This window comes from Rousettus aegyptiacus, unplaced genomic scaffold (genome assembly GCF_014176215.1).
Source record: "Rousettus aegyptiacus isolate mRouAeg1 unplaced genomic scaffold, mRouAeg1.p scaffold_m13_p_17, whole genome shotgun sequence".
NCBI lineage: Eukaryota > Metazoa > Chordata > Mammalia > Chiroptera > Pteropodidae > Rousettus > Rousettus aegyptiacus.
Genome location: NW_023416292.1, coordinates 40768466 through 40793840, shown reverse-complemented (window position 1 = coordinate 40793840; position 25375 = coordinate 40768466). Strand labels below are relative to the sequence as shown.

Sequence of the window (25375 nt, the reverse complement as noted above, 5' to 3'; positions counted from 1 at the left end):
ACAATTATCCTGATGCAGAATTAAAGAACTGATCAGAAAAGAAAGATTTGAAGCCAGGGAAATTATCCAGGAGGTTACCGTAATATCAAAGAGATAACGAAGAATTAAACAAAATGGTGACAGTGGAGATGAAAAGTAGGGCATAAATATATGTGTCATTCCCCCAATTCATTCCTACAGTTGGGAGTACAAGAATATATCAAATAAAACAAGACAGTTCATAATCAAGTGCTAGATGGTGCAGTGCAAAATAAGGATTACTGGTGCTCAGAGGTCACTGAAAGCTGGAGTAGCACAGACAAAAATTCAGAAACGTGAGATGTGAATGCATGCAAGGAGAGAGGAACAGCACGTGAGAAGGCACAGAGGCAGAATGAACATGGTGCAAGTATGGCTCAAACAAGCTCATCAGAGGAGATGGCATATTCTGCAGAGGGGGAAACAGGCTTTCAGCTGAGACAAGGAGGGCCTAGTGGGGCACTTACCCAGAGGGTGCTGTATGGCAGAAAAGCTTAAAAGCCATAGCCTTTTTGCAGGAAACGAGGCCTCAACTGATGTCAATGGATATAGGGGTGAAACAAATATGATAGAGCAAACTTTCATATCAGGGATGAAAGGCATGAATAAATCCAGGGTAATGAAGAGATTTTTTAGAATGAGTGGTTGGGACTATCTTAAACTTTAATTAGTTAATTTTTTTTTTTTACTTACCAGTAAGATAGTAGAAACTCATTTGTATAGTGTGACACTGAAGGGGAAAAAAATAGCCAATTTATGTTCATGTATTTTCAATCTTTTCACACATAAAGTAATATATTAATATAGCACACTAGGGTAAACTAAAAGGATATTGAAATCAGTTATATAAAACTTGGTGGGGAAAATTACATTTTTATAGTAAGTAAGCATGAAGACAAATCGAGTTCTAGGGAAATACATTAAATATAAGACTTCCAAATAAAATCTATTCAATTTTTTAATGAGAAACTCGAGCTTACTTCCATGAATATATTTTGTACAGGGAATGGTTACATTTTCTGATCAAAATTTTAATTTTGAGCTCTTTAAATTCTTGATAGTCACCATGGAAGAGAAACTTTGTCTGCACAAGTAGGTGATAAAATTCTAAAATCATTGCTTTACAATCATTGAAAATATAGCAACCGTTGAAATTAGATTAAAAGAATCCAATAGCTCTGCTTTCATTGACAAAAGTAATGTTTAAATTTTTCTGATAACTTGGATGTCTTTAAATTCAACTAAACATTGTATAACAAATGTTTCAAAAATAAAAATGATGCTCACATTTGCAGGAGTTCTTACATTTTTCAAGTAATTGATCTGAGCTAACTGGGACACCGTGTAAAATACACATTGGTCAGCGTGGATGAGATTAAGAGATATAACACAGAGTTATTCGCTACTACTTTTAACTGGGCCCATGAGGAACACTGCTGGGTCTCTCCACTCTCTCATCACCCCAATGGGCCACAATGGAGACTGTGCCCAGTGCCCCTTAGGCAATAACATGCTCTGCAGCTGACTGTCCAGGTGGTATGTCTAGCAGGTTTCCAGATGCTGAGGCTCCTTCTTGGCTATGTTCAGTATCCCGGGGTGGAGCAGCAAGTTCTGATACTATTCTTTTGTTCCTCTGGTTTGCAACCCTCTGAGCATGCTCAGAGAATGCTCTACCCAAATTGGGATGCTTGTAACCGGATGTAACCTGCGCCGAAGTTCTTGCACAGACCCTGCCACACCATGAAGAGAAATATTTTGGAGGACAGTTGTAACTCATTCCCAACACATCAGTATGCCATGCACACCAATAGCAAAGCTTTGTAGTGTAACTTTTTGTTTTGTTCACTGTGTCACTGTTACAGGATTTCTAGGGATAGCCACTACTCCCCGAACAAAGCCATGTTCCTGTGAAATGGGGCGCACTAGGATTAAGTAAATCAGTTTCTACCATGTCTTGATAGGGAATCATGGGGAATCATGGGGACCACGGTGGGCAAAAGTTACTGACAGTAGGAAAATGTAAAATACAATTAAGAATAATGCTATTAGGTAAATTTGGTCACCAATTTAAAAAAAAATTTAATAAAGGCCTTTAAAATATATAAAGAACTCATACAATTCAACAACAACAACAAAAAAAACCAAACAATCCAATTAAAAAATAGGCAGAGGACCTGAACAGATACTTCTCCAAAGAGGAAATACAGATGGCCAACGGACATATGAAAAGATGCTCAAGGGCACTAATCATCAGATAAATGCAAATTAAAACCACAACGAGACATCACCTGACACCTGTCAAAATGGCTATCATCAATAAATCAAAGAACAAGTATTGGCGATGATGTGGAGAAAAGTGAACTCTCATACACTGTTGGTGGGATTATAAATTGGTATAGCCACTATAGAAAACAGTCTGGAGGTTTCTTAAAATATTAAAAATGGATATACCATTTGACCAAGCGATTGCACTTCAAGGTATTTATCCAAAGAAAATGAAATAATAATTCGTAAAGATCTACATACCCCAATAGTTATGGCAGCACAATTTACAATAGCCAAGATACAGAAGCAATCTAAGCACCCGTGAATAGATGAATGGATAAAGAAGTTATGGTTCATATATGCAATGGAATATTACTCAGCCACTAAAAAAAAAAAAAAGAAACCTTACCATTTGTAATGACATGGATGGACCTAGAGGTTCTTATGCTGAGTGAAATAAGAGAGAGAAAGATAAATACCATATGATTTCACTTATATGCAGAATCTAAGATACAAAAAGAACAAACTAATCAAAAACTGACAAATATAGAGGACAATTTGGTGATGGACAGAGAGGAAGGAGATTTGCGGGGCTGGGAGAATGGGGTGAAGGGTTAAAGAAATAGAAATTAGTAGCTGATAGATGGTCTCAGGGATGGACAGCACGGCATAGGGAGTGTAGTTGGCATTAATATATTGGCTACTTGGAAAACCAGAGGAGACAAGGAGCAATTAGAGGGATCGTTTTATAAACTATATAAATGTCTAACACATATACTGTATACTTAAAACTAATTACATTTAAAAAATAAAATAAAAAGGTCTTAAGTTAATCTTTTAACAAAATAGTGTCTTATAGTGTCTTTGTGTTAGTTAAATCTTTTTGGTTGCAGCCATAGAAATGGACTCTGGCTAAATTAATGTGAGAAAGTGAGGGAGAAAGAGTGGGAGAGAGAGAATATGTTTATTTGAAAACATATGGGGATATGCAAAGAAACAAAAGAAAGGAGAAAAGCCAGACTTCTGAAATGAAAGGACCAAGGGAAATTCTAAGAATTGAAAAACTGACATTAATTGCTGTTCTGCTTCTGCTATGGCTCAATACCAAGACTCTTCTGTCTTGGTATCACTCCCTTGAAGATTCAAATTCCTAGGGATAAAGTGCAATTGTTTACATTGGGCTCACCATCCTCCCACTTGGGCTGTCAAGGGCTGCACCCCTTTATTACAGGCCCAGGTTTGACTTTAGGACATTGACATCGCATCATGAAAATTTGAGAAACTGTCTGAAGGAGAAGGACTAATGAATCTTGGTCAAACAGAAACAATAGATGTGCACTTTGCCATTCTAACTCCATCTTTAGATGAGGAAAAAAATCCCTAAGGTAAATGTTCTTACCCACAACTGCATAATTATTCAATGACAAGGCGGTAGGTAACTAGACCATAACTTTCCCATCTTCCAGGGAAGTTCATTACTTTTGGTATTTCCCACATCTGTGCATTCAGTTCTTTTAAACCTCTCTAAGAAAAATGAAATGAAACCTTATATTGTCTCCTCAAAATGCTGTGGAGTGGGCTGATATCTGGGAAAGATATTACTAATTGAATACACTTTTTTATAACCTTAACAATAAATGTCAGACAAAAATCCTGAGGATGAATAGTTGCCAGGAAGCTAGGAAAGATTTTTTATTTGTCCACGGGCACCCAGAACCAGCACACAAGAAGATTGCTGCTTTCTTTTCTCAGAAGTCTGACAGTTTTAATGATAACGTCAAACGCATTTTCAGGTATATTTTGTCCAGGTTATTTGTGCTGTGAAGTACTCTGTCTTGCGAGATGTCAGAGAGCTGCTTTTTCAGTGGGTGTGTTTCTCATTTGAATGCACTGGAACAAGATTTTCACTGAAAAATGTTCAAGTTCTGTGAGGCACATTAAATTGTTCTTGATGCCAGCGTTATTATGAGGACCTGCAACTAGCATGCCTGAAGCAACGTTCAACATACAAGTTCTGCCCTTGGCCTAAGGGCAGATTTACATGGCGAAAGTGGGATGGAGCAGATTTTTTTAGTTTAGTAGCTTCAGTGCTACAAGTGGTTTGCACATCAGCTCCTCTAAGGCCTTCCTGGGCCACCATCCTCAAGACATTTCTCATAGTAATCACACCTGCAACCTCATCGTTTCTTTAGTAGTGGATATTACAAGATGTTTCTCAAGAGAGGCAATATGTATATCTTTTAAGATCACAGAGCTTGGAGCAACGTACTGGGTTCAAAATCTCAGCTCCACTAATTACAATTGTTGCACTTGCAATCAATACCTAAGATCTCTGACCTCAGTTTTTTAACTGAAAAATGTGACACAATGGCACTCAGTTCTTTAGGAGATTGTGAGAATTAAATGAGATAACATGTGCAGAGCACTTTTAACAGTGCCTTGTCCATAGTGATCATCACATGTTTTCCATTGTTATGACTTAGTGTCTGTCTCTCCCCCGTCCACTTGCATTAGATTGTGAGTCCTGTGTGGATAAAACCATATCTATCCTTTAATCCAGTGGGTATCCAGTGAGAAAAGTACCTTTCATACACTGGGGATCAATCGATATTTGTAAATCGAATGGATGGACAGATGAATGGATGAATCAAATTGATAATTTACCAATGGTCGTCATGTATATTGTCACATTTGAGCTACAGAGTGTTGCTGTCAGGTAGTGCCAATACTTTTCTCATTGTATGTGTTAGGAATTTGAAACCTGGAGATACTTACTGACTCAGAGCAGAGTTCAAAGGTAGCAAACCCTGCATTTGAATTTAGGTCTTCTGACTCCAAATCTCATGCTCCTCTGAGTCATCCTATCGCTTCCATCTCTGAATCTTGTCTACAAATTTTTTCTATAAGACAGGGAAATTATTTGCCCTGTTCATTGCATGTTTTGAGTATCAACAAGTTAAAGTAGGTAAAAATACACCAGACTGTTACCCCAATGTCTTTTATTATGTTTAGTGTTTAGCAGATTGCATAAAGTAGCTTGTTTTGTGAAACAATTTTAAATTAGAAAAAGAATATTTTTTTTTAAGAGGGAAAAACGGAAGAAGAATCTGGGCAATGGAAGAATAAAAGATTTACCTTAGGAACTGGCTTTGAATTCTGAGGCATTTTCTGTTCCCAGACTATGAGGTCAGGTCAAGCTGGTTGGACCACCAGGAGAGGAAAGAAGAGCATTTTTCTGATGTTTCAGTAATTTCCTGAATTACTGAGATGTAGTCAACATGCATCTCTGACATTTAATCATGTATTTTCAGAAATTAGGCAACTATATTTAGCCTTATATTTTACCTCCCTTTTATATAGAAATGCTGAGTTTCTAACATGATAAATTCAGAAATTTTCCAAGTTATTTTTTTACCTCTATCGAGAATGGTAAATTCTGTCAAGGTGCTAAGAAAGTTGAAAAAAGAAAACATGCACACACAAAGTAACTTTGGTAGTAATGAAAAATATAGTTACTGATTAATAACATGATAATTAACAAACAGAATCAACTGACAATTACTGAACATTTAGTATGTGGAAGAAACTACATTACATGATTTTATACATCATTTAACTCAATTTATCAATTTGTTTCTTCAATAACTATTAACTGAACACCTACTATGTACCAGGCGCGGTTCCAATTACTTGACCTTGTAAAGGTTACATTCTAGTGGGAAAGGAAGGAAATAAAAAAACTGACCAAGAAATACTTGATAAGCTAACAAATAGTGATAAGTTCTATGAAAAAAAAAAATAAGAGAACAGGAAAGAATAAAGAGTGAGGGTGGCTATGCTACCTAGATAGCAGGAATGGTCAAGAAAATCCTTCCTAAAAGACTTAAGTTTGAGCAATGGTATGAAGCAATGGCTTAAGTAAGAGGTTAAGCCATGCAGTGTTGGCAGAACAGTCTTTCTGGACAAAGGAACAGTAAGTGTAAAAGGTAGCAAAAAACTAGACTGGGATCGTCAGACCATTGGGGCACAAAGTGAATGAGGCCCATGGATGGGTCAGGGTCCTTGGGTAGGGTTTTGAGGAATCGGTGGGGATTTCTGATTTTCTCCTGAATGTGACAGAGAGTACTTGGAGGGTTGGAGCAGAGGAATGACATAATGGGATTTATTTTTCAAAAGGTCATTTTGGCTGCTGTATAGGGAATGGTTTGTAGGTTACAAGAGAAGCAATGTTTGAACCTGGTAAGACAGTTAGGAGGCTACTGTGCCAGTTCAAGTGAGAAAAGGAGGTAGCTGTGGTGTGGATGGTGAAATAAGGGTTGAACGACCTGAGAATGACAAGATTTGAAGATAGAGGAGAAGGCGTGAGTTGGTCCTAGGAGAGTCAGAAGGTGAACAGATTATGGAAAAATACTAGGATTGTGAGCTAGTGGGACCTAGCTGAAGTTTGTGGTCTGTGTCTCAGGTAAGACAAGACCGTAGGGCTGTGAGTTTTTCTCCAGCCACTTAAGTTATTCTGGTAAAGGTAGAGAATTGGGTTTAATGGTGGCTGGGATTTTGCCAAGTGAGTGTGGTAAATAGAGAGGGGAAATGAGGAATTATACTGCCAGACTCTGGAACCCCAGCCTGATGAGAGAAAGTGAGGGCATGAGGTGGCTGTGGAAGTGAAATGTGGGTGTTGGTGGATCAGATTGTCCCCAGGCTGCCAAAGACCTACTGGAGTATATTAGGGACTGAATGTTTGACACCCCAAGTGACAGTTTTGGGGGGGTCCTTTGAGAGATAATTAGGTTTAGATGAGGTCACGAGGGGGGCTTTTCATGATGGGATTAGTGCCCTCATAAGAAGACATCAGAAAGAGAGCTCTCTTTCTCCAGCATCTGAGGATACAGGGGAAGGCGGCCACCTGCAAGCCAAGGACAGCCCTCCGCACCACCTGGCCTGATCTCAGCCTTCCAGCCTTCGGAACAGTGAGAAACAAATGTCTGCAGTTTAAACCACCCAGTCCATGGTATTTCGTTACCGCAGCGGGGGCTGACTGGGACAGTGTAGCAAGGAAAGAAATGAGCTGAAAGTGGGGTGGGAATCGACTGTCACTTGCTCGAAATGGAGACTTTGGAGATGTTGAAAATGGCATGAGGCATATGATAATGGAAGTTAGTATAATAAACTGTTTCATATTTGCTGGGTTTTTTCCTCCACTTTTGGGTTGCCAAAATTATCACAAAGTTGGGATTGGCCATGCACACTGCCCCAAAGGTGAAGGGCTTTGTTCAGGTTATTTATGTGTAAAGTGCTGCCTTTTGCGGTTGTGACTGTAAGACTGACATTCTGAGGCTGTGAGAATGAGGTCAGAACACGCCTTCGCCTTGGGGTTCAATGAAGATCCTACACATCTGCCTCCTTGATGCAGGGGGCCCTCACCATGCCCAGATGGCGGTGCGTGTGCGTGGGAGGACTCTGCCGGGGAGTCCTCTATGCAGAGAATCCTCAGAAGGGTCATTCCTGGAGAGCAGCCAGATCTAAATGAGTTCCCACCATGGCCTACTTTTCAGGATGGGATTCAAGTTTTAAATTAAAAAGGAAGCGGAGGTTTGTCTTCACACTGTTGGTCAGGGCGCAGGGGCTAGCTTCTGTTTTCCAGTAGTCCTGAAGTTGGGTTTCGAGAGTGACCAGGAGACTTCCCAGGGGCGCGTGCACGCCTGAGCACCTCGGGCTCACTGCTGCAGAATCCAGGGGTGCGTCCCCTTTTTGCTATTCTTGACGTCAAGTTCCGACAGCCCCGAAGCCTAGCAGGGGCGGTGGAGAGCAGAGGAAGGTTGGCGGGGAGGGGAAGCCATTGCAGCAACAGTTTGGAGGAGGGAGCTGGACGTCTTTGCGCGGAGAAAATCAGAGTAGGGAGGAAGGAGACCTGCGGGCTCCGAGAGCCGCCGGGTTGCTGCAAAGAGGGGCGGGCGGAGGCGGGGGCGCTGCACGCAGCGCGCTGGTTCCAGCGGTGCCCGCGGGGAATGTGACATCAGCGGCGCCGGGCGCTTGCGGCTGGAGGAGGCAGCTCGCCTCGGCTGCGCGGTGCACACCTCGCCCAGGGGAGGACGCGCACACGGGCAGGCGGCCGGCATGTCGGCGAAGGAGAGGCCAAAGGGCAAAGTGATCAAGGACAGCGTCACCCTCCTGCCCTGCTTTTATTTCGTCGAGGTGAGTTGGCCCAGCGCCGTGGCATAATGCAGATCCTCCGGGCAGCTCCGGAGCGGATTCGGGTCCTGGACGATGTCGGAGGCTCGGAGACCGTGCCAGGGTGCGCGCCGCTGTCCCCGAATGCCCCGATCTCCCCCTTCCCCAGGATTCTCGGGAGCTCCCCCGAGTGTGCCTGGGAGTGCCTGCCAGCCCGGGGTGACCACCACTAGCGGTGTCGCTGCCGGGTGGCCTGCAGGGAAGGATACCTGTGTGAGTGAGTGTGGGGCTCGTTCCCCGGCCCTCCTGTCGTGCCTCTGTGCACAGAGTCCGTGGCCCAGAGGGGCCATGATGCCGATATTTCGGGATTTGTGTCTTCAATCTGCGAGAATGTATCTAGAATTTCATGAGCATTTATTCAGAATTCAAAAGCACGCATCCATGCCCGGGGAATATGAGGGCTGGGGATGTTTATATAGTATTAGGAATATTGATTGCTTTATTACAAAAAAAAAAAGTAAAACCCTCTCATTATAATTACCATGGTGCTCGCATTTGCTTCTAAAATTGAGTCCACATCTCTATGCATCAATCTATTGGCCCTTTTCCATGGTTAACAAACAATTATGTATATACACACATACATACATGCATGTATACATTCATGTGTATATATATATCCAAACATAAGTGACAGCATCTGATTTTACATGTTTTGTACAAGTGCAGTTATTCTGTGCTGAGAAGTATTACAGATAAGCAATTAACCTGCAGATGTATTCGTAATGAACCTCTAACTTACCGAAATGCAGTATTTAAGGGAGGAACAATTTATGGGAGGGTTATAAAGATTGACAGGTACAGTGATTCCATGCACTGTGGTACATTATGTTAGGAAGACATTTTTAAGCAAGAGGTTTATTAAATCATAGGTAGAAAATAAATGCATTGGATAGGTTTAGTGAAATCAGATGGTTTTGAGCATGAAACGATGTTCCATGTAATTAGAGCCTGGATTGCATAGAGAATGGTAAGACTTGCTGAATTATAAATATCCCTCCTTGGCCGTCTTTTCAGCCAAATATGGAGGCTTAGCACTTTCAAGTACAGAGAGTAGATTCTGTATTTGTTGATTGTGAGGCTTATCTGTGTTGAGGGATAGTCACAGCCTTGAAACTTGGGGGAAGGGACATTGTCAGATTGTCCTCATAGCTAACAGATCTGTAAATTTCTCTTAGGAGTCACAATTTTTTAAAATAGTTTCAAGTTTAAGGGAGATGTATGTGACTTGCATAAGTCTCAGAGAAATGATGGCTGACTCCTTCATCCCATGACCCATAGAAAAGATATTATCCTATTTATTTAAAGTATTTAATAGGTTCATTTATTTTTGTTCTTCCTCTTTCCACAAGAGATTCTGAAGTCATTGTTCAGGTAATTTTGCTGAAAGGTAAGAAAGAGTTTTCTCGGGAGAAATGTGGGTAGCAGAAGATTCTGTGAAAATGGTAAAAGAATAGAAAGATAGGATACCTGCCTTCAACCTAAATCCTGAGAGGCCATATGTCACATCGATAATCTATTGTGGTTTTGCACTAACGCACTTTCATTCATGTCTGGATCTGTCATATCTGTCTCAGAGAAATCAGTTACTTACTGGGTTCCACCTCCAGGACGAGGCATACCTGAGGTCAGCTAGAAGCTGACTACGTATGGATTGTAGCCATACGGCTTCAAGGAAAATACTTTCCTGAAAGAGGATGCAAATCTGAGAATTAAGGATATACCTTTAAAGGATCAATGTGTGCACTTTTGCGGTACCTTTAACGGGAGTACATGTCCCTTAATCTAGAATTTTAAAAATTTCTCATAATGCATTTGAAATGCATCTCTGGGAACAAACATTTATTTCACTAATGTTACTTCTTTTCCATAAGTGGAAATAATCCAAAACGATTACATTCACTTTGACCCGGTCAGATACCCTCTATGAACTCCTTACCAGGACAAGCTATAAAACAATTACTTGAAGACAATTCATGGAGTTCGAATGAGCATTTATGACATAACATCTTGGGAATAACGAACTTTAAAGGGAGACCCACAAAACCGGATTGCAAGTTATCTCCCTGAAAGTCAGATGCAAGATGCTATAGAAAACAATGAGAGAGGACGTTAGTATACCAGTTATTTAGGGGGTTGGCAGGACATGCTATAAACTCCTTTGGAATGACTCATTTTGAAGGCGGTGCGAATGAATTTTACATCTCCTTTGGAGGATGAATAAATATAGCATGAATTAACACATCAGTAAGATGCTAGGGAATAATGACATTTTACGACATAGTTTTCCAAGACCTTAGCAATTAAAATGGAAAAGCGAATCTTCCATCACATATCAGCCCAGAGCAGATATTTCAAGCCTTAATTGTTATTTCAGACACAAATTTAAGTAACAAAATGAGGCAGAAAGGACTAGATTTTGAGGAGAAAACAGTCTCTGAGTCTCAAGTCAGTGACATCATAGATAATTTAAATTGCTATTCATGATAAGTATGAGATGTGAAGAAACTTTAACTAGGAAACAGAAGGTCAACTTTCACTCAGACTAGAGAATGCTCAAATCAGGTTAGACTGAATTATGGCAGAAAAATGGCCTCACGGTCTACGGGGAACAACCCGGGCTTTATAGACAGATTGACCTGGTTCATACACCACTTATGCCAGATTCTACTTGGATAATTCCAGCCAAGTTATTTCTCTCATCCTCAGTTTCTGCATATGTAACAGAAATTATATGATATAATATGAATATACATCTATAAAGGAAATTATAACACCCATGTTAAAATATATTTTGAGGTGAAAGCTTGAAAACACCAAACATCACTCCCGAGATGGAGTAGGCACTCAAGATGCGTCGGTTCCTTTTCTCTCTCATAACTGCCCTTGACCCGAATGGATTATTTTACTCCCGGACTGGCCTTAAGGGATCATGTCCTGACAAGATCCAGCTTGGAAGTTCCCATGGTTCAGAAGAAGCCCCTCTTCCCCTAATTTTTTAAGCGATTTGGGTTCCAGAGTTCGCCTGAAATTGACCTATCTTAAGGGAGCTGAATGGGGAACATAAATAGCTGAATGCTATTTACAATTCATACAATTCATGGAAGTCATTTATGAAGTAGCTAACATGCACCAAGAATAAAACTAAATATTTTACATGCACCATTTCTCTGAGTCTTCAAAGATTCTCATTAATAAAGATGCCATTATTATCCATATTTTGAAGAAGAAACTGAAACTGATAGATGTCAACTTGCCAGGGTTTCCAAAGCAAGGTCAGAGTCAGAGCAGCGTATTCACTCAGAGCGCATGCTCTTAACCACCGCAATAACTGTCTCTCAACGTGTTGAAAGAATATTCAAATAGGCAAAGTTACTTCTGATGGTTTCCCACTGGTAAAAAGTCTAAGTGAGGGCACATTGACAGGGTGATATGGTTTTGCCTGACAACAAGCCAGCTTCCTCAGCTGACTTTCCCCTCCATGGGGCCCCTCTAAGCCCAAAGACTTGATGGACAGTGTATACTCCCCCACGGGCTCACTAGTTAACACGTAACATTCCCTCAACAGGTCCCCATGACTAGGTGTAGGGAGAGAGTAGGGATGCTGACAGCCCATTTGGAGAGTGTCAGGGTCTCTCTAATTATATTCCTGTGGACACGTAGCTGAGGTGTTCAGCTGTTAAAATCAAGTAATCTCGTCTTCATTCACCACCAAACTTGGCGTTAAACAAACATTAAGTCAATGGATATAATTAATTTTTCCTGTATCTTTGGTTTATGCTGCCAATTGACTGCTGATAAGTTTATGGTTGAACAGTAATTAAATCTATCAATATTACATGGTGATTTGAAAAATATCTGGTTTCCAGGATGGTACTTCATTTTGCAAACAAGTTTGATAAGTCTACTTTGTATCATTCAATTTGGGAAAAGAAAGGTCAAGGGGTGAAAGGAATTCACAAAACAAGCACATTCGAGGCCTTATCCGGTTAAACAGAAAAGCAGGTAAAAAGGAATGTTCCACTGAAGAAAAGGTTTCTCTTGCCTTTAAAGTTCCAAAGTGCTCTCCAAGTGAAGGCTGTACCGCTTACACTGGCGACTGCAGCTGGCACCTAGGATGAGTATGGCTGTCTGTGGGCCTAACTGCATTTCCTTCATGGGAAGCATTATAATGGTCCCCACCTGTGCTTGGACTGTTCTGTCATCCTGTTCAAAGATCTGGGTTCATATTGATTCAGTATGTACTATAAACAAATGATAAATTAGCTTTTAAGTCAAAAAGATATAAATTTTTAACAAATAAATGGGAGAGAGTCTTTTCATTTAAACATTCTGCTTTATGACATACATTTTTATTACTAATCTGACGTTGACTTTATGGAGATAAAAAAAGCTATGTTTGACCTACATGCAAAGATAATTTTGTAGCCTGAAATTTCTTGCTTTTTACGCACACACACACACCTGCACACAGGCATACACAAACACAGAGGGGGTAAGAATATCATCCCTCTCCAGTGAGCATAACAGCATCTGGAGTATTACTGATTCAGAATATTTTAAACACAACAAACTTGAAATTATACAGAAAGGCTTTACTAATTTAAATGTCGTACTTAATGGTTGTGCTTTGGGGTTGTGCTTTGAGGTGGATAACTCCAGGGTCAGTATGTAGACAGTGTGCTCAGGAGTAGCAGCCATTGTTTCTCTGTTGCCATCCTACCTGAAGAAGCCCAAAAAGCCTTGTTTGAGCAAAAGTACCCAGGGATGTTCAATCTGAACATCATGTTTTGATAGTGTGGTTTCTTGACAAAACCTTAACACAATTTTTATTTTCTTCCCACTGGACAGTGCCCACAGATTCTTAATGAGCCAACATTAATTCACAAAATTTCTGTTCTAGCTCATGTTCTAATGCTAAAACTACATAATTCATTTGATCTTCTTGCTGGGAAATATAGCTAGCTTATTTCCTTTTATATAAACCTTAGCATCAGTTGAAAGTACAAAATCCTAACATTTCTGCATTGCACATACCAAAATAGTAGCTGTACATTTTTTTCACTTTTCTAGATGGCATAGAGAGATCTGCTTAAAGTACTCTAAACCCTGTCAGTAGAGATGAACTGACAAATCTTTCCTCTTCTTTTAGAGTCACAAAGTCCTTTGATGAAAAATAAAAAGGAAATAGAGAAGATAATAGATTCTAAGTTTTAGAGAGACTAAATGAGGACATTTCCACAAATACCAGGACCAAACACTGAACACGGAGCCTGCTACTGGGGAATTTGATATTATTCCTAGGCACCATTACTTGTTCTACTGTGTCTCAATAGCCAAGTCACTCAAAATGTTCTTTGTCCTACTTTTCTCTAACAGGAAAAGAAAAATACTGGCTTCCGCCAACCTCAAAGGGAGATTAATAACAATTACAATGATAATAATAGTAATCAAAAAAGAATAGTCCATTTCAAGCCTCCTGTATGTGAATGACCCTGGGCATACATTTTTTTTAATCCTGAGAACTACTCTAGAAAGTAGTATTAATATTATATTAAGGTAGTACTGAGAAGGTATGATTATATTTTAATCTGCAAATTGTAGCAAGAGAGCTAAATAGTTTTCTGGGGACACACGGCAATTAAGTGAAGGAGGCAGGACTCGTTTGAGCTCTTGTCCATCTCACTCTTGTCCATCACACCGCCCCACCTCACACATGCTTGTAATAATAATGCTAAACTTAATGATGATGTGGGATGGCGAGATCTGCCTCTGCCATGGCTGAGTTAGCTTTGTGGTATCTGAAGGGATGTACTTGGAAGATGTCCGGTTGGGGCTCCATCTGAGTTGTGGAATAGAGATCTTTCTCTTCATTCAGCTATTGAATTTGGCTTTGTTAGTGCTATCCTCTCCGTAGAGTAACTGACTTAATTCTGACATGGATGTGTAGATGGCACAATGACTATCTACCTAAAAAGGTGTTTCCTTTGGACAAGCCCAAGTGGTACCCATGAGTCTTCTGTGGAGACTGAATGAGGAGCTATGGGTGGAGTGAGAGGAAAGAGTTGGAACTGAAGTAAAATTTAGGAAAGGAGAATCAGTAGTCTATGAGAATGATAGAGTGGAGAAAAGAATCCTAAAGAGATAATAGAAAGAGAGAGGTGCCAGGCCAAGCAGGATTAGGAGAAAAAGCATGAGAAAATAGAAGGTATGAGTGAATGCATGTAAGGGTGGGTAATGGAGACCCAATCTATGAGCAAACCATGGAGACTCCTTTAGGCATTTGGGTTGTCTTAGGCCGGCTTGTTTAATGAAAAGCATGTGGGGCACAATTATTATTGTTTATGTTGGGAATGTATTACAAATATTACAACAGATTTCCCCTCAGCAATGTATATTTTTTTCAAGCAACCTCTTAAAAAAAAAAAAAGTGAGGAAATGTCTTATTACAGAATTAAGCCTAATAAAATCATATACTACAAGAACATCTGGTTTGATTCTTTCTTCTATCACAAATGAGCAAATGATGGCTTGAAAAGGTTAACTGAGTTACCTTACTGCACATTATGGCTAATGTTAGATCAGGAATAGAACCTAAGTCTCCAGACTCCTGTTCTGGTGCTCATTCCTAATTATTACTATTTCTAGAATCCTTTATATTAGAAAGTTTCCCCCTGGATTACAACACTTGGAATACAGGTCATTCTAATTCTACATGTGAACAAATTGTCCTAGCTGTTTGAAAGTTCTATCTAAATGCCTACGGTACACATCGCATTAAACAGCATGTTAAAGCTATTATGAATGACTTTTCTATTTTTCCAAATTGCTAGGTTCGTTGAAAAGCACGGGTACAGCTAAAGATCATAAGATTGGAAATAATATTTTTCTCTCTTGCTGCCTAATTGTCCACCTATAATTTCATAATTTTTTCCCCTGTCATGAGGTCTCAGACAGTAAAGAAAACAGGAAACATTGGGAGGCAGAGGAACATAATTTACATCATTGGTAACAAAATAACTTTGAATTTTCTGTTATAGTTTAATGTATTTTGCTCAAATACATTATCTTATTTGATTCTTCAAAGACAACTGAAGAATAGATGTTAACTCTGTTTAACCGAGACTTAGGGAGGTCCAAGAACTTGTTTGAAATCCAAGTAGTGCTATTCTCCCATGTTGGCCACAAGAAAGAGAATGTTTGTATTGAAAGTGTGAAGTGTCTAATTATGAACATTTCAGCTTTCTCTAGTTTCTTCTAGAATTAATTAACTGAGAAGTGTACTTCCAGATAACTATGGAATGGAGTAATTTCCTCATGATCAAGTGGATTTTGGAACGTAGAAGCCAGGGACAGAAATGCTCATTTTGACACAATTAATGTTGAGATGTTTTTCCTGTCAGTAATTAGACTCTGAATCAACTCCCCTTAGGTCCATTACTATTTGGTTATTTTTTAATCATAAAATATTTATGTTAATCAACATAAAGGAGGATAATTTCTTTCCTATTTTCTGTAACAAGATGGCTTCTGTACATTCTTCTAAAACTGACATTAGATCATTTAGGTGTAACTTAAAGGGAAGCGAAACACAGGTAATTAAAATCAATTTATTTTAAGAAGAAGGTAAACAGGTGTCAGTACATTGAACAGACTGTCGTTTGGGAGTGGGAACTGTGAACTGTCTACAGCTTAATGTCCTCACCAAAAGCCTGTGCTGTGAGATTCTCTTAAAAGTAAAACTGACATTTAATAAAGTCCAACCATGTGTCAGAAACTGGTTCCTCGTGGTCAGAGTCCAAAAAAGACCAATCTTACATTAAGTACTCTCTGAAAAGTAATGCTAAAATGAAATGCCGGGGTATAAGCTGTTTGTACTTTCATGACAGTTCAGTTATTCATTGAATAAATATTTATCGATTGCTTATTATGTGCCTTTCGATTAAATTAATGGAAATAATATGAAACCATTACTGGCATACTTCCTAGTCCATAGTAAAATTTCAATAAATTTTCTGTGAATGGATGGAATAAAACAGGACTAATAATTATAGACATAAATTTTCCTCTAACTTTCTTTTTTCAGCCAATGGAGGCATTTTTATTTGTAAAGTAAGTGATGATGAATGTCCCATCAAAGATTTTGCTCTGCTTCATGAATTATTGAACAATTTAAGATTAAATCAATCTCTAAGGTCTATGAGTCCTCATTTCTTGGTATTACTTATACTCTTTTTATGATGTGGGGCATACTTATGGATAATTTGAGATTTTAGACTTCAAAGAGAGGCATCATTGAAACAAACGAGTTATAGTTTTCATTTTCAAAAAAAAAAAATTAGTTACATAAAGGCACACATGCCTTTATAAAATAATATAGTTTTTTACCTAGTCTACTTATTAGCTTTGTAATCCTGGGCAAGTAACTTACTTCCTCCAAGCCTCAGTTTTCTCCTTAGTAAAATTGTGAAAATATCGTGGGCACATTAGTTTCTGTGACCCTTTGATTTTATAAAAGTTATATAAAACAGCTAACAATGTCTAATGCAAACTCAGTGCCTAGAAAATGAGTTTTCTCTTCCTCACTCACCAACACTTACTCCCACCCATCTTGTCTAAAGTAAACATTCTTTGTGGCTTTAGATATTACTAGATTCCCTGGAAAGGAGTTTGTTTTTCTGATTTTATCTTTGTATCATGCATTTAGGTTTGTTTTATAATGTACATACAATGATCAGCAATTCATTATAAATATATAAATGCATAAAAACAAATGCTTATTAGAAGTAATGCTCATTTTTTTATTGATAGAGGTACATACATACTCACACTCATGAAATGGAGACCACTTGCCTTAAGTACCCTCACTGGACCTTGTCAGTGGGAGAGAATTAACATTATTGAGCATCTTCTATACATAGGAGATATATAGAAGATATATATTCTCCAAAAAATTATGAATTATCCAAAGGATAATCCAATTTGGGGAAAAAAGTGACCTCATTTAGGCTACTAGGGTGAGGTTCATTTGAATTTCCTTAAGGCAATTGGATACACCCTAAATAAGTAACAAGTGTTGCCTCTTGTGTGATGATCTGGAGATACTTATCTTGCAGCAACTGAGATTTGAATGATTAAAGCATCATGGAGAACTTTCAACTGTAAGGATTTGGGTATAGATCATAAGTCTTTTTTTATGGAAAAACCTTACAAAAAGATGGACAGCAACCTGTTATAAACTGTATACTACAGAGAGATGAACACTTGAAACTCTTCCATCCTAAGTTCTCATTTGGTTTCTTGAAGGTAGATTCTTCAAAATTTACGTCACATATACGGTTATTTTATAAATGATATTGATTCTAGTGACTTTTTAGATGGTTAGACCAGGAGATAATTAAGAAAGAGTTCCTCTCATTATTCACTTTTTAATACCAGCCTCTAGAACAACAGAAATTGCAGGGAACAGACAATAGATTTGTGTTCCATTAATTGTTGTGTTGGTCAAGAAATCTAGCAACTTAATTAATAGAGATAGGAAGACAGAGTCTATAGTGAACCTTGGCTTTGGCCTTGGCCTTTATCTTCCTTGGCTGACCCTGAAGGCTACTGGTCCTTTCAGTCCTGTTCAGAAACAGGGGATGAAATTGCTAAGACTTTGGTGCCCAGATATATGTTCCAACATGTCTAAGGACCAACTGGAGCACCTCCTAGAGGATGCCTGTTCCATGGAGCTATAATGACTTTAAGAACTGCTCCTTCCAAAGCCACTAGCTCACTTGACTCAACGGGCTCTGTTCCTTCACCACCCCCCTTTCATCTTCAGGTTGCAGAAGTCACTCAGCAGAGTAGAGGCAAGGTAGGGGATAACCACAAGATGCACAAAGACCTTAGTGAGCTGTGCCTCAGAAATACATTCTTTCCTGTGTTGTTTCTTCATTTTAAGGCCATAGTAAAAATCTCAATGAGGAGAGCAATTTATAATCCAGGCAGGAGTTGTTTAGCATAACAGAAGGGCAGAGCCTGAGCTTGGACAGTGAGACAGGGACTTCTCCTCCTCCAAGGCAGGATTCAGGATAGGACCCCTTAGCTCCACACACACACACACAATCTCATTTACTCTTTTACTCTTGGTTCATTTACCTTCCCAGGTTTTTGTGCTGGTCAAGTGATGCATCAGTACTTAGAGATATTAATCTAAGACTTTAGTAATAAAGTGTGCTTCTTTGTCAGATGTACTTCTATCCTATGTTATATTATATTTGGCTTGCATATATGTTCTTCTGATGCATCTCACAGTCAAACACATAATACAATCATATTTAAATGAGTCACAGCCTTTGAATGCTAGAAAATAAAAGTTATTAATCTCCCACATTAATAGCCCACCTTCAATATTTCTTTTATATGCATCAATCCCTTTCAAAGATACATTCATGTAAATAGGGTCTTAAGGAGCCTTGGACAATCTTTAATTCTTGAAGGGGGTCATATAATGTACACCTTCTAAGTATATAGGAGACAAGCTTAGAAAAAGAGTAGCTCATGACACGTTGGCAATTTCTCATCTCCGAAAGTAGATTAAAAATCCCATCTCTGGATAATTTACAAGTTAAATAAAATATATTAAGCATACAGTATGCATTTAATAAATATAAATAAATTGGTCAACTATTACATAATAGAAGATATAAATTTTTATAGTGGTTAAGTAAAAAGGTTTAATGAAAATTGATACCTGAATTTAATAAGCAACTTGAAAAAAAATAATTTCAAAATATTGATGTCTCCAATTCAATAATTTCTGTATCTGTAACATAATATGTCATTTTCGATCTTAAAATCAGAAATTTGCTTCTTATTCCATACTTCAAATACAAAGTTTTTAGTTACATCTCATTTCCCTAACATTATTGCAAAGACAATGTTTTTTTCCCCTTAACTCCTATTTTGTTTTATATTAAGAAATAAATGGTGGATCCCAAAGGTACTATGTACTTCCTTTGTAAAATCATTCAGGTGAAAATATCCATATTAGATATTCTCTATATTAGATAATCTCACTAATAGTGAAAATGCTATTTAATCTTAGTATATTAGGATCTCATTTTGTGGGGGATATATTAAAAATACATGCATAATATTGCAGCAGAAATTAAAGGGTGATATTTATAATATATAAAGAAAAATGTACTTTGTATTTATTCTGGACATTTCTCAATGTCTTTTAGAAGGTAAAGGTCAGTGCTGGAAGTCTTTAGCAAGGGGCAGTAGGTGTAATGATTATAAGTATGAATTCAGGAGCCAGATTTCTTGTTTATTTTCTAGCTAACAGACTGAATCATCTTACACAACTTATATAATCATTCTGTGCCTCAGTTCCCTCATCTGTAAGATGGGGATGAAAACAGCACCTTCAACAAAAAAGTGCTGTAAAGATTGCATGATTTCAGATACGTAAAGTATTTTACACGGTACCTGGAAAATATTAGTAGTATTAAATTGCTATTAGTACCTATATTTTTAAAAGTCAGGTGTATGTTCTAAGGGAAATGAAATTGTAGCTGGAAGAAAAGATTTAAAAGCAATTACTTTTAACAACTGAAATACAGGTACCTAGCCTTGGGTCTTAATCTCTAATTTGGTTTAAAGAACAAAATGCTTTCTAAGACAAGGCACATACTTCAGTTTCTAATGATGTAAGAGGAACAAATCTTCAAGACCTGAGGTTAAAGCTGGTAATTACAAAGCTTACTACCACAGGCCTAATGTTGGATCAATATTCAGGTAGTAAAACAGCCACATCATTATTTAGAGCAGTAAAGATGTATTTCATATTTGGGTATAAAGATACGGAAGTTTCTCCCCATTAAACCTAACGTATGTATTTGACCTGGTCATTCTTCCCTAATAATTATCACTGATATTTGAAAAATTTAATTTGGGTTTCTTGTGTTGTTTTATGTTTGAAAAATTCATTAAAATTCCAGAAATTCCCATTAGGAGCATTTTCTGTGGTAGAAATAAACAAGGGTTTTTAAGGTGGGGGTTTTTACTTTTATCATATTATTAAGCCAAATTCAGCCACGTGAATTTGAAGATCTACGTGGCTTTATTAAGCAATTTCTGGATCAGGCAGCGCCCCACCTCGAAGCAGCCTCCACGGGGCTGCACAGCATGGAAGGTTTCTATGGGAAGAAGAGTGGAGCAAGTGAGCTTTTCACAAAATAAAAGAATTATTCGGGGCCCAGGACATCTTTTCTTTGGGAGGTGGGGAGGCCCATCTGACAGGCTGCCCTACTGGTGCTTGACTGGAAAGTTCCAGACTGGTTGATTAAGATTATGTTTCTGGAAGAGGTTGAAACTCCAATTAGATCAGGTGTTAAATCTAGGTTTGCTATCGTAAAATTTTAGCAGGAATGACATTTTCAGCCTGTGGTTTTTCTCCTTAAAAATATTAACCACGCTACAAAATCTGTCTAAATATTTAACATTTCTGCTCAAAAAAATCCATCCATATAATTAATTTATTCTACATTGAAGATACTGTATGTCAGGTCTTTCCCTACAGGAGGAGGTTCTGGGGATAAAGAGGTTAAACAGATAATTTGTGTGCTCTCAAGGATCTTGTCACTAAATAGGACAGAAAAGTAAAGGAACAACTGACAATTGCTGTGATAAAGACATTCATTGGGCTGTATCTGTGCAGTTAGAGAAAGTGATCCAAAGAAACACTAACGACAAGAAAGCATTTAGAACTTGAATTGGGCCCAATTCCTGATATTTTATATTACAAGTCATTTACCGAGGAAGACAGAAGTGAAATTAAAGCAGACCACATCTAAGATATAATTATAGCTTTTAAGATATTACCAAAATAATAACAATAAAATTACATTGGAGAGACCGCTCAGTGAAGAGCACTTAAGAGCTTGGAATATCAAGTGATTTGGAAGTGTCTGCTGTCCTATCACTCTTGGACACATGGCCATCTCTCATGTCTGTCCTTTAAGCTGGCATTTCCAGTGAAGCCTGGGGATATTCTTTCCTGAAAACCACTACTAATGCCAGATGGTGATATCTGCCAAAGTGGCAGCAGGGTAAAGTGGGGCTCATGCTTCCAGGAATTTAAGAGATCAGGTTTCAATTACTGGCCAGTACTTAGAAGGCAGGCATGCTGTTTCACTTATCTGGAGCATCTTTATCTTAAAATTTATGTAAAAATGCCCAAGGAGTTTGAGAATATTAAATTAAATAATTTATGGGAAACCATCTAAACAAAACCTCAATAAATATTCTTTTTTTTTTTTTTTTTTAGATATGATTAGGTGCTCAACGCATTCTATTTTTAGGAACTGAAAGTGAAATGAGCTCTACAAAGGACAGATATTAGACTTGAGCAAAAGAAGCAGTTTTCATGTTTGATAAGGACTGAGTTGACAGATAAACCGTTTGAAAGTATTTAAGAGATAAGAGCAATAAGAGCAACTGGGGGCCTTTTTTCAAACTGTACCTATCCTCTGCAGCACCCTCTTCCCATTCGGAATAAATTGCAGCCATTGTAGAGATGCAAGAGGAAAAGCAGATTGAGCCCTTAGGGGAAAGCTTTTTTAGAGCATGTATCCTGGACTTAGGCACCTGGGTGGAACCTGGGTGCTCCCACTCACCGGCTGTGTGACCCTTGCACAATTTATGTGACCTATCTCTGTCTCAGTTTTCTTATCTATAAACTGAAGACACCAATGCATGCTTTATAAGGAGTGGACTGAATGCAACAATCTATTATAGAACTTAGCACAATATCTGGCACCTAAGAAATTGTCCATGTTTTCTGTTTTACTAATGGTAATATCTTGATTTTCTTCAATTAAATTTAGCAAATAATTACTGGACACCTACAACATTCAAAGTACTGTGTGAATTACAAAGGTCTCACTTTTAAGTACTTGATCTTAAGACAAAGGCTGATAATATACAAATAACTACAATCCAAGGCATTTTAACAGGTGCTACCATAAACATATATGTAGGGTACACAGGGCAGAGTCTCGGTGCTGAATGGAGAGTATGAGGAAGGTTTCAGAGAGAGAAAACTATGTGATCTCAACCTTTACAAAGACAATTTTTATGGGAAACAAAGGCGAAAAGATAATGTAAAGCAGATATTAGGACATGTCCGGGGGATTTTAGTGTGATGGTAACAGAAGCTGTTTGTGGGTTGGGAGAGTGGAGAGTGGGTACGGAGCAAAATTAAACAAGAGAGGCAGTTCGAAGCTGTATTATAAAAGGTCATAAATGTCATTCTATAAAATGTGCACTTCATTTTATAATTAGCGACACTATTAAAAGCATGATAAGGTGTGAATTCTAGGAAAACTGGCCTGGAAGCATGGTAGAGGGTGAAACAAACTGTGGACAGAACAGAGGTAGAAAACCTAACGTATTATACATGGTAGTGGCGTGTGAAAGTAAGCGGATAATTTTAGAACTAGATGAACTAGGTATTGAACTAGGCATTGATTTCCCTCAGTCACCCTGCCCTGTTTTAACTTGAATCTATGCATGTCCTGTAAACTACATCTATTTTATTTGTGAAAATTAGGTTAGACTTCTAGACCTTAGATGTCACAGACTCATTCTGATCCTTTCTTAATGGTACTAAGGTGTTATTATGTTTTTTTATAATCTATATTTTTGATAAAGATAGTTTCACAAACCAGAAAGTCCTATACTCTATTATTATTATTCTTGTTGATTTTTAAGGGGAATATTTATCTGTATTAGCTACAAGGAAAAAGTACTAAGGAGTGTCATTAAAGATTACACTGTAGAAAATAGAAAATTTTGTCATTACTGTGTGTTGACCTGTGACAACCTGCTTTCTGGCTACAAGCTTAATGGAATTACTTTGATCTACTATTATTTCTTCCAGTTTGAATTGCATTTCAATATGTCGTATTAATGTTTTAAATTTCACATTTTATATGATTTTGGAATACTTATCAGAATTGGTTCCCAACTTCCCATTTTATATTTGTCATTAATATATAAAATGTTCTTTTTCTGCTAGGTTGTCTCTTACATATGAGCAGTATGAATATATACAAATTACAATCTTTGACATCTTGTGACATTATTCATATCTAAACCGAGGTAATTTAACTTTAAATTTCTTGTGCAAGTGTTGATCTTCATACATGACAGTGATGTTGTATCATGATTTGCAGCTTTCTACATGCAACCCGGACTCTCTGAAGTTCCACATTGACATCTTATTCTCTTCTTGATAGCTACGTTTTGATAATCAAGAAGCATCTCTCAATTTTAATATTTCCTAAACAGAAACTCAGGTCGCTCCTACTCGGGCTTCTTCCAGCCTTCTCTATCCCAGTAAATGACACCACTGGCCCAATTGCTCAAGCCCCAAATCCTTGAAATCAACCTTTATTGCTTTCTCTTCAATAACCAACCCATCAACAAGTTGTCATTTCTGTCTACAAAATTATACCAGAATCCACCGACTTCTTTATATCTCTAGGGCTACACCCGAGTAAAAGCTGCCGTCATCTCTTGTCTGTATTACTGCAATCGTTGTGCCCCTGGTAGCTTGTAACCTTCATGAGTACAGGGAGTTTCCTCTATTTCGTTTACTGTTATATTGTTCACACTCAGAGCAGTGCCTAGCACATACTAAGTATTCAGTAATTTTATTAAGTACTTTATCGAATTTTGAAGAGCCTTCTAAAATTTCACCTTGCTTCTACTTTTCACCACTGCAGTCATACTCAATCCAACTGCCAGAGTGACCTTTGTAAAATATATCTGAAGTCTTATTACACCTCTGCTTAAGCTCTCCAAAGTGTTTCCAAATATGCTTTGAATAAAAAACACTAACTCCTGCCATGGCTTTCAATCCTCTACAAAATCTGGTCCCAAGTCCACCTCTCTGACTCCATCTTATATCAGTTCTCCCTTCTGACTATGCCCTTTACCTGGTTTTTATGTAGTTAGTTCATTCTTGCTCATTCAAATCTCTGCTTAAATGACACTACTCAGGGAGGTCTTCCTTGATCTAAAATAGCAATTCAGGTACTCAATTACCACAGCCTTCTGTTCTGGCTTCTTCACAGTATGTGTACTAATAATTTTTAAATTTTAACTGCCTTCTTTAGCAAGAATGAAATCTTCATGAGAATAAGGACTTCATTCAATCACAACTGTATTCCCAGCACATAGAAGAATGGCTGGCACTAGAGGCTTTCAATAGATAGTTGCTGAATGAATAAATTAAGGAGTCATGAATATCATATATGTTAATTAACCTTCTATGACTATGATCCTTCTACTTTAAGAGGATCTCAGAGGACTCTGATTTCACCATGGCTGTGAAAAAGGAAAAGAATGAAATTGACCTGCTTTACTCCAGGCTGAGAGCAAAGCGAACTCTCCCAAATGAGAAGTTTGTCCTTATTACCAACATGCTAAAAACAAGTAAGCTATCTGACCTAGACAAAATGTCATGATAGATTCCATACAATGTTTCACTATAATTTATATGTACTGTAGATGTGTTTTTTTAAAATTAACATCAGAAAAAAATCAATATTATCTAGCAAATGTAATCTTAATAATTTCTTTTGTTTGCTCTGTCCTTTAAAACTGTTATAATTTTCTCTTTAAATTTGTTCTATTATTATTACTCACAAATTCCTTAGCAGATGGTATTTATAAGAATCAATCTTTTCTTTTTGAAAACTATTTTCTTAATTTCAGGTAATTTCCTTCCTGTGTCTTACTGCATAAAAATAGTGTGGTTCATACTTTTTTCTTGGTTACAACATAACTAGAGAATATGATTCATAAT

At 37.9% G+C, this 25375-nt stretch overlaps 1 protein-coding gene across 1 annotated transcript in view; it reads left to right on the top strand.

Moving 5' to 3' along the window:
* Positions 1-7996: 7996 nt before the first annotated feature.
* PLPPR4 (phospholipid phosphatase related 4) overlaps positions 7997-25375 on the top strand; it is a 39998-nt gene continuing 22619 nt past the window's right edge. The window contains exon 1 of the mRNA XM_016127562.2: positions 7997-8475. Within this exon, the coding sequence (XP_015983048.1) occupies positions 8398-8475 (78 nt within the window). The 5' untranslated portion in view covers positions 7997-8397. The remainder of the gene's footprint in view (positions 8476-25375) is intronic.